Raw genomic sequence first — 11,430 nt, 5'->3', positions numbered from 1 at the left:
ATGTAAAAAAAATTAGATTAAAAATAAAATATAAAGTGTTGCAAATTAGTCATAAGTGTTAAAATATATAGGTAAGGTTGTACCATTGTAATTGTTAAAAAACGCAAATTTTTGAATTTAAAAAATAATTTGGCTGTATAAAAGATAAATGTCAAGTAAATGAAAAGGGACAATGACAATGTGGCACATGATATTTATGCCTCCATGTTTACTGCGAGCTGGGCTATCACATTATTGAATTTATTTATCAGTGACGAAAGAGAATGAAGAATAAATACTTTTGCATTATATAGTTAAAGTTGATAATATTAATGGAGAAATCTGAAACCATTCATTGAATAGAAGAATAAAATATAAAGGAATAGAGGCTAAAAATAGAAAAAGAAAGTATTAAACCTTAAAATAACATAAGAAGTTTTTATATAGGCAAAACTAAACAATAAAGAAAACGACTATACTATCCCACAATAGCATATTAAATGTGCTAACAAAAATTGAAGGACTTTTTGATTATAAATTGAAATTGAAATTCAAAATTTCTTATTACATATTGGACTACATAATTTTCATTCTTATACTAAGAAAACATGAATTTCACAAGTAATAATCATAGCTACAAAATGTGAGTATATGTGATTTTTCTGATGAATCTTCAAGTTCATTTAGGTCCTTCTAAACGAATATAATCGTACATGATACCCTCAAAAGGGGCTTTACAGCTTGACTGAGTTAAATAAATTGAGTTTTTCCCTTGGAGTAATTGATTATTAGGTACTGAAATTGTATAAAACCAATATAATCCATGAGCTCCATGTCTTGCAATTGCATTATCCTTTCCAATTCCTCCTGACTTGAATAAAGGTCGTTTTGCAGTTGGGTCGTTTAACCTCATCTTAAAAACAATTTGTAACGTTTCCATTGTTAGATAAATATTGTTAAATTAATTCTATGATATTGTATTAATAGTATCTAAGGTTTTAATAATATAATATCATTTTACTGTTTAAAATTTTGATTTTCAATTAGTATATTAGCTTTTTAAAAGTGTGGAAATCAATGTATTTAGCCATTTTTTGACTCACCTAATTAATAACAAGGCTCAACATAAAATTTAAATTTGATGATAAAATTTGATATTTTGATTCGCAATATGCAAGTTTATCATAGCATACAATATAGCATATAAATATGTTTGTTAATATCACAGAGCAATTTACGGTAATTAATTTTCAGAGTATCCAAAGTATTATTTTATGGTTTAATTCTATATAAAATTACCACTTTATATATTTTTTTTTCATTTTATTAACGTTTTTTAAAAAGTGTCAAATAAAATAATCACCTTTCATTTTTTTTTTTTGTAAATTTGTTTACTCGACAACCAAAATCAACAAAAAAAGAGTAAGATGAAAGTATTGTTTGTGTTAATTAAAAGACATTTATTTGTGAGGAGAAATACACCGAATTTTCTCAATTATGATAGATTTGCAAAAAAATAAAAGGTGATGTTTTTATTTGACAATTTTTAAAAGACATGATTAAAATGAAAAACGTATAAAGGTCGTGATTTTATATAGAATTAACCCTTATTTTATTTATTTGTTGATCAAATTTTAATTTATTTTATTTTAGTTACTAAACTTAATTTCAATTCAATAAGAAGTTTTCTGGCCAAAGATTCCTTCATGATAATCGATTTTTGTTTATTTTTGTCTGAAAATTTGCCACGTGTGTATACGTTTGTTTTGATATGAAGCTTTTATGCTAAATTATCTATGGCAAATTGTCAAGCAAAAATAAGCAAAATTTAGTTGTCACGCATGTGGTATTACCCAAGCAACTTAAAAAAATGGGACTTTCATTTTGAATAAATTACTATGACACCCCTCACATTTGACATAATTTACAGTTTAGTTCCTCTTATTTGAAAATTGAACTATATAGCCCCTCACTTTTGGTTTTGTCAACGATTTAGTCCTTCCATCCATTTTGGATGTTAGTCAACGAAGTCAATAAAACTATATGGTCCCCCACTTTTGATTTTCTCAACGATTTCACCCCTCACTTTTGTTTTTGTAAAGGATTTTGTCCCTCAGATTTGATAATTAATTTACCCATAAGTCCCTTGACTTCGTTGACTAACACTAAAAATGGATGGAGGGACTAAAATGTTGACGGAAGCAAAAATGAGGGGCCATATAGTTTATTTTTCAAACAAGAGGGACTAAAGTGTGAATTATGTCAAATGTGAGGGGTTTTATAATAATTTGCTCTTCATTTTTATAGCGCATCAAGATGACTGAAAAATGACTAAAACCATTTGTTTGATTTATTTTAGAAAAGTTGAAACATCAATGTAAAAGAAATAAAAATTCAAATATTGAAACGTCAGATTTAAAAAATTTCAAACATCACTAGTGTAATTTTTCCAAATGATATTGAAAAATAGGTTTGAAATAAATACCTGCAGACTGCCGGAATTAGCTGATGCTATAGCTAATTGGATTGTATAGTTTCCACTTCTGCTTACATCCTTTAGCTCAAAATTTATTTGCCAAGTGGTAGCTTTATAATTTTTATCTCCCATAGTTCTGCAAATACAGTCGACCCTCTAATAGTTAATATTCTATAAATTAATAATTCTAATAATTAATAGAAAATTGAGAGAACCAACTTCGTTCCACGTCGAATAATTAATAATTCTATTATTTAATAATTAATAAAATTTAAAATATATTCTATATGAATATTAATTATTAGATAGATTTTTTAAAAGAAATATATAACAATTGATGATTTATTTAAGGCAATACTAACCTTAATTCATAAAATGAAAGTTAAAACACCATCAAATTATGATTTTTTTTATTCTTTTGAGAAATTTTAAAAGAAGTTATTAGATAAAAAAATTAAAGAAAGTAAAGTATAAGTAAAGTATCTCTAATATAAAAAATATAAAAAAATATTTTACTTTATAAATACAACTTCTTGATAATTATTTTTTAGTTTGATATCAATTGATATTTCTTAAATTGAATATAAAATTATTTCTTTTAAATTGAGTGATTGTAATTAGTTTTTTTATAATATAATATTAATATTAGGTCTATTAATATAGATGCTTTAAAATATCTTTTATAATTTTTTTATATAAATTCAATAAATTAATAATTCTAATAATTAATAAATTTTTGATCCACCATGTATATTAATTATCAGAGGGTCGACTGTACAATAAAATAAAATAAACCAGAATAAAGTTTTTTCTTTTTACAATTTTAAAATTAAATTATAAAAAGATAAATAAACAAAAGATTTTCCGTAAAATTAAGGCAACAAAGGGTTATTTTGCCCTTGAACGTGAGACAAAAGAAAAGATTAGACTTTGAACAATATTTTTATATACGCATTTTAAAAAGAAAAAAACACTCTCTTAAAACAGATATTTTGCCTCTTTTATCCCTCCGGTTTTAAATTGTTCAATAATTTTATGTCATCTTAATTACAATTTATATATACTAATCCATTTGTTTTCTGTCACTCAGCTAGAGGGGTGTAACGAGCCAAGCTTATCATTTTATGGATGCTTTTATTTAAAGTCACGAGTTTGTCCTTGACTGATTTTTTATGCTAAATTGAAGGGGCAAAATGAACTTTTATAAAAATTAAGGATTGATTTGTTATCTAGAAAAATTTAATTACCTGGGAACATGAGCAAAGAACCAATCTTGATTATATTTACTAGTAGCCACATCATATACAAGATCACCTTTAGGATACAAATCAGTATATCTTTGCCATAATCCATATTGCCTAAACCTGGATCCATTCAAAAAAATTAAGTTAATTTAAATTGATTTGATTAATTTTTTTGTTAATTGGGGTATTTAAATTAAGGAAAATACGAACTTGTCATGTGTTGTATTGAGATATAATTTATTGATAAATTGAGGTTCTGGGTCTGGTATAAAGAACTCAGCAGCAGATCGATCAGGAATGCCTATTTCCCAAAGTGTAGGGCCATTTCTTGGAGGTTGGAAATTTAGGGCACCCAATTTGATATATTCTCCTGCATTTGGAAATTTAGTTAAGATATTACTTAATCATATTATTTAGATTTAATGGACAGAAATATTCAAACTTTTTTATATTTTATCCAAAACTTTTAACAATAATTAATATAGTCTTATTTAAAAAAAAAGCTTAATATTTATAAATCGTACAAATAATAAAAAATATATACACAAAGTTACAAATGTTTATAGAGGCGAAGACATAAATTATTTTAAAGTAGACAAGTTTTATAATTTAATATAAAATAAAAGGATATGCCGATCAATATATATTAAAAATAGTTTAACACGTTTGATTTAAACTAATAGATATAATATATCGATAAAAAAAATTAGAAGGCGGTTGATTGCTGACTATTTTATGTATGTGTAAAGGCGGCTGGTTATATAAATTATCTTAATTTATAATTTAAAATGTAAAAATATATATCAAATTAAACACTCAGTAAAATCAAAATAAAATTATTTTTTCTTTTTTTAACTAGGTAAAAACTGCCAAAATTAATTTTTTTTGATTAAATTTATAACAAAAGGAGAATTTTGGATTTTCTTAGACTAATAAGCTTTTAGTCTAACAATAAATATGACATGCACAAAAAAATCAACATTCAAAAAATATCTCTAATTAGTAATTAGGTACTCAATATTTACCTGGTTTAATGGAAATGGTGTCCTTATGTACATATTCCCCAATGAAACCAGGAACCCATGAATACAAATTATATTCTCCAGCTAACACATTCTTAATTATGAACTTTCCTTCATTATCAGCTTGGGTCCAAAATTGATAACCCTGAAATTAAATTACAGAAAATAATCAATTATATTGTACCAAAACAATAAAATGAAAAAACAAATGCTAAAACAAGAAGTAATAAAATTATATTTTTATAAGAATAGATTATAGTTTAAAAATAAAAGTTAAACTTCGGAACACTTAAAGGTAGGACTCTATAGACTACTCGTAATTTACTTGAGATCGACTCAAAAAATTCAAATCGAGCTCAAACTATCTGATTTTAATCTCGAATTGAGAGACTCGCGAATCTGAACGAAGTCTTTTACGTATGTAAAATAATAATTTATATCTTACTATATTATAAACTATTTATATTAAATGCATAAATATGATGAATTTGAAATAATTGTTTGTGTTCTTTGCTGATCAACTCTAGTCAAGGTCGAAATCGAGTTGCTCAAATGTCATCGAGCTAAAACTTTAGTTTAAAACTTTAAGATCATTTAAGTTCGAACATAACTCTAACTTACATAACCCATTTGAGTTTGAATTTGGGACAATTCGGATTCGCCTCGGTTTGTTTGAGTTCGAACTCAAACTTATATAACCTATTTCGAGTTTAAATTTGACATGATTCTGACTCGACTCGACTGATTATGATTTTTTCCCCCACATAAAAACACACATTACTTAGAATTTGTACACACCTTTGTCTCAAATTGCCAAGAGCCTTCAGGGCCTGGAGCTGCCAAGCCCACAAAAGCTAGACTAGCCAAAGTTGAGTTGCCTCTAAATAGTTGAAAATTTCATACAAGAAATTTTAACTATATTAATAAAATATTCGAAATATTATTTGGATTTTTAATCCTTAAAATTAAAGTTAATAGAAATCTATAAAAGTAGTTTACTCGTTCTTTATCTCCAATGTTCCTTCAACACTTCCTCGCTGATCAGCATGAGCATAATCTTTAGATTGAGGAAAATCGTATGGCCAACTTTCAACTTCTGTTGATGCCTAATGCTCAAAACATCAATGCACAAGATAATATTAAGAATTATGGAAAGAATTCGGAAAATGTATATTTAGATTCATGTACTATCACGTTTTTTAAATTGAATTTCTCCACTTTTATTTATAAAAATGAGTCCCTATACTTTTAGTTTTATAGATATTAGATTTCTTTATCACAAAAACGGTCGGTCAATAGCGAAAAAAATTGATCGGAAGATTTACTTTCAATAAAAATAAAAATACAAAGATCTAAATTTCTTAAAAAAATTAATATACAAAAACAAATTAATTTTTATTTCGTTTGCACTAACGGGCATATGAAATACACACGGATCTGTCAAATTATACCTGAGTTTTGGCATCATCCCAAAGCTTTTGGTAGCCAGATTTAGGAGGCAAAGAATTGAGATAAACAAAAACTGGTCCAAAAACTTTTTTCCAAGGCTCTCCATTTCTATATTTTGTGTCAAGATCCTCCCCAGCATAATGAAGGCTAGTAAACATCTGCATTTTTCAAATTAATTTGACAATGTTGCAATTTAGGGATTTGTCGATATAAAATTATAAATTATTATAATAACTATTATTTATGTTATTATAAAAGTGTAGAGTGAAAACTTACAGAAAGAACGATGGGACCAGCATGGGAGGTGAGATCTTGGCGAAGTGGACCTCCAATATTAAACTCATTGCTGGGTCGGATCATCCAAAATCCAGTGGGTGGGTCATCTGATATCCACCCATGAACCTTGCTATCTTTAAGCTCCATGGAGTATTGGTACTTGTCATCCACCTTTATATCATTCAATTTCACCAACTCAATCAAAAATCACAATCATCATAGAATACATTAGAAGAAAATAAAATACACTAAAAATATATAAATTGTTATTATATTAACTAGGAATAAATGTGACACTTTTTATAAAATCTAACTAACTTGCCACTGTAGGCCTAACCTAGATGGTTAAGGCGTCTCCAAACGCATCAAGAGGTTATGGATTCGATCCCTACCTCCGTAACTAACAACTAACAAATTGAGACTCTAAGAGTCGTACTCTATTGGCAAAAAAAAAAAAAACTTAATTTTTTTTGATATCTTATTAATATGTATATATTTGTTCTAACTTCCTATCAATGTAGTGAGTAACTTTTAATCTATTCTATGTATTTTATATTTTTAGGAAGTTGATGATTCTTTAATTTAAGAATAACTTCTCTAAAAATAGTTAAATAAATTCTACATTATTACTTAAATAGATAATTAAAAATAATAATATTTTCAAATTTAATAATTTTAATGATTTAATTAAAAATATTATTATTTTTCATATTTAATAAATTAAAAATAAAATTTTAATTTTATGAAAAAATGAATAAACAAACTAAGAAAAAATAACTGGTACTATCTGAATAAGAACTTCATGAGTAATTAATATTTTAAATGTATGTTTTTTTTAAAACAATATATTAATCTAAACCAAACAAATCCTAAAAATAAACTAATGAAAACAATTATAAAATTGAAGAATAAGTGAAAATCAAAATTATTTACCTCTCCTTTAAGTGTAGAATTGAGTGGATGGGTTATACGAACAGCTTCAGGATACGCTAAAGGCTCACTCTTTTGGCGATCTTCTATAGTTGGCATCACTCTATGTTTCTCATCTGATATCACCAAATAGTTAAACCTGAATTTGCAAAAAGTTATTGCCAATTTAGTCCAATAATTTCATATTTATATCAATTATGTACAAACAACGAACAATAAATAAAAAAGATAGTGAGTTTAATTAATAAAAATATAATATAATATAGTTATTTAACATATTTATTGCCAAACTAGTCCATAATAAGAGAAAAATTCATAATACATTTATGAGAAAGTATTTATACAATTTTATCAAAATTTGTTATGTTAATATAGAAAATATGAATACTTATGTTATTATAAAAAAAATATGAATTTTCTCTCTGAATTTGGACTAATTTGTCATAAAAAAATTAAAATACTGAAATTTGTAATCAAATTACTTGTTTTGGAGTTTGAAAACGACTCTAATTTGATCCATGTTCACGTCAGGCCATCCTTTCAAGCGTTCCATTATGGCATAAGCATAAAATCCTGAGCTCCCACGCCTTACTATAAACCTGCAAAAATCCTCAAATTTATAATTTTATTACATAAATCTATACGTGTTTACGGGCCGGGTTTATACGGGCTCGACCGGGTTTAAATGGGCTTGGTTTATAAGCAAGCCTAAATCCAGCTAGGGTCTGGTTTGAGCCTAATATCTACAACCGATCCAGCCGATATAATAGGTTCTGAACTTTTCCAGACCGACATTTTTTTTATTATATAAATTTAAATTTGTTGGTAAAAATATGCTTAATACGGGTTTGGAATGGACTTGATGCAAAACATTAGTATCCAAGTACGGCCCAAACGGGCTGCGCTTGAACGGATACCCGATCCAACGATTATATACTAATAATTTTTTTTATTTGAATTAAATAACAAAATATAAAAGTATTCGAACCTTCTGTCCACATTTAGGGGTACTTGAGAACTGCTCTTGGAAGATTCCCATTTTGTAGTGAATGAAACTTCTACTTGGTCTTCATTTTCTATTATTACACTATAATTTGTTGCTTCCAACCTACAAAACATTCAAGTATTTTTCAGTTTGGAAACAATTTAATTAAAGTGTGTTCGGACCAAACCAGTTATCGATATTTTATCGAATTTGAACCGGTCAATTTAAAACACCGTGATAATGAGCAATAATTTGAATGAACCAACTTTAAATATATTAAAATTATTTTAAATCTGATTCATAATATAAATTTATTAAATTTTATGGATATTAAACTATTGAAAATCACTCAACGATCCATTTATTACACTTTGGTTATCATATCTTTTAATTTTACTTATTTCTAGTCATTACACTTTTATAACAATAAAAAAAACTCATTTATAATTTTATATTATAAATTATCTTATGCGAAAATTCATGTATCATTTATTATATGACAATCGAACTCGCCACTTAGATTTTAATAATGTGACGGGTTTGAATGACACATGAAAAATATAACTGAAAAATTTATGTCTGAAATTAAAAAGGCGTTTTTCCGTTGAAACGTAAATATAACTATAGTAGCAATAAAGAAACAAAAAATCCAATAACCAAAATATAATAAATAGAGAGTCGAGTGATCTCGTGAGAATTTAACATGTAATTTTATGAAATCACATAAGAGATTAGCCTCAAATTCAAGTCAAAATCCATATGCATTCAATATTATAATTAACTAATTATTTTGGGAAGCAATTAACTTACTTGTCAAAAATATCCTTTTCTCCAGGCTTGTACCAAACCACATCCCAGTACCTAAACACATAATTTGAATATCAATTTTATTAAGATTTTAATCAGTGTAGTGTAAAAAATAATTAACTAAAAATTTGAATTAAAAAATTTAGATTACCTTGATCATGATCTAATTTAGAAGTGGTAAAAAATATTATTAAAGTATAAAGAGATTGTATATATACATACCCACGTTCGTCTTCTTCATAATCTTTAAGTAAATTTTCAATTCCATTATATTTAATTCCGGTCACAAACCCTTCAGGTTTCGACAAAGTAACTTGAACAATCCCATTATCAATCACCACCTGAATGTAAAATATAATTAAAATTAGAGTGGAAAAAATTTATTCAAATTAGAGGGGAATTAATTCAAATATATTCTTCATATTGTTTTTTATTATACAATTTTTTTTTCTCAATCATCAAAAATTCTAAAAGGCATATTTGAATATCTTTTATTCATCGAAAAAACAAATCGAACATTTACTACTTCTACTTCAATTGAAACAAATACAATTGAAACTGAAAATAGAAAAATTGGCTAAATTGACGATTTTAAAAATTTGAATTACAAATGAAAAAAATAAAAAACATGAGGTATTTTTCAACGATGAAGCTACTACTTTTTTGATTATGTTATTACAGGTTATGTAAAGTGTAAGACATTTGAAAATAATAATAACAATAATAATAATATAGTTACATGTCGAGGATCCTCTTCACGAAGGTGTACTCCAGGCAAAGCTTGACCTAGAACTCTTGAGTAAGAAAAAGAAGAAAAAACAATAATAAGAAGAAAAAATTAAGGTAATTAAAGTGCATCATCATCAATGTTGTAAAATTTTAAACGAAAAATCAACTAGATTTTTTGTAATATTTAGTTAATTACGTTTACTAATATTTTCATATGTTTGTCGTCCGATTAGTTTTCCGTCAATTGACTTGGTCAAAAAATAAAATTCATTTTACATCTTAATTTCCTTTTCTTTTCAAATAAATCCATTAAAAATTATATTAAAATTTAAACGTAAATTAAATTATAAACTTTAACGTATTTTGCAATTACTATCCGAACTTTAAATCTTGACAATAATAAAGACAAACTATTTTTTTTATAATTTCAAATATCGAGTAATTTTTCTATAAGTATGCTGATATGGACACAGAAATCATATGTTGTTCTAGATCCACGTCAATATATTTATTTGATAAATTGCTTGATTTTCTGAATTCAAAAAAAAGTGATGGTCTATGACCGGCATTACTAAAATTTTAAAAATTAATATCGTAATAGCACAAGACGCTAAAATTCGTGATTTGTTTTGCAATTAATATTTACAATAAAATGGAATTTAACCTTCAAAAACTGATTAAAATTATGTAAAAGTTATTAAAAATGTTAAGGATTTCAAACAACTTAAAACAATATTAAACATTTATTCTAGAAAATTAAGAGAATTTCAAAGTTTTAATTACAAAAACAAAGGTATATTTCTATATGATTCTTATAGTTTTTACAAACATGAGTAAAACCTTTTAAAAAAATTAATTAAGATGCTAAAATCTTCATGATTAATACACTACATCTATTAAACAAATTCATTGTAGTTATTTAAAATTAACAAAATTATATATAAATACCAACTCTTACCTTGGACAAATGCAAGCAAATAAGATTAATCCTGCAAACAAAAAGGAGTTCATCTTCTTCATGTTTGAAGTGGCCAAAACATAAAAATGATTTTGAAAAATCAATCACCAAGTAAAGTCATTCACTATACACAATTTTGGCAAAATTCATAAAAGAAATATAGAGTGCTAGTTAGTAGTTAATTAATTGATATTGTTAATTGTGATTTATATAGAAAGTTTATACGGTAGTGAACAAGACATAGCCTGGAATTTGTTATATATAATTATTTAATAACTAATATTATGCCAAATTAGGTATATAATAAAGTTGGTTAACCATGCAATTTAACAATATAGCGTGCATTTCTAATTTAATTATGATTAGGATTCTGTGACAATATCATAAATTGGCAATAAAATCACTTGGTTAGCATATTATATGGCAGTGACGTCCGAAATTCATATGGAAAATGCATGCACATATAGAAATTATTATATGGAAAAATCATATATGGCCCCTTATACTTTTACTTGCTTTTCATTTTAAACCTTGAACTATTTGTTATTCATTGTATATCTTGCCTTCTCATTGTT

General features: G+C 26.0%; 1 protein-coding gene across 1 annotated transcript; it reads right to left on the bottom strand.

Annotated features, from left to right (window-relative positions):
• Nucleotides 1–658: 658 nt before the first annotated feature.
• On the bottom strand, nt 659–10,917 carry LOC126656710 (rhamnogalacturonate lyase B-like). Its single transcript, XM_050351317.1, has 16 exons — nt 10,856–10,917; nt 9,908–9,962; nt 9,391–9,509; nt 9,172–9,222; nt 8,365–8,484; nt 7,859–7,975; nt 7,380–7,515; nt 6,447–6,617; nt 6,173–6,328; nt 5,721–5,827; nt 5,520–5,601; nt 4,725–4,866; nt 3,910–4,069; nt 3,703–3,819; nt 2,465–2,591; nt 659–892 (listed from the first exon to the last, which is right to left on the bottom strand). Exons 1-16 carry the CDS (start codon nt 10,915–10,917, stop codon nt 659–661), a joined length of 1,956 nt encoding a protein of 651 aa, XP_050207274.1.
• Between the last annotated feature and the right edge of the window lie 513 nt (nt 10,918–11,430).

The sequence above is a fragment of the Mercurialis annua genome, linkage group LG7, assembly GCF_937616625.2.
Source record: "Mercurialis annua linkage group LG7, ddMerAnnu1.2, whole genome shotgun sequence".
NCBI classification, from domain to species: domain Eukaryota; kingdom Viridiplantae; phylum Streptophyta; class Magnoliopsida; order Malpighiales; family Euphorbiaceae; genus Mercurialis; species Mercurialis annua.
Note: the sequence above shows the minus strand (reverse complement) of the source record. Positions and strands in the feature narration are given on the sequence as shown.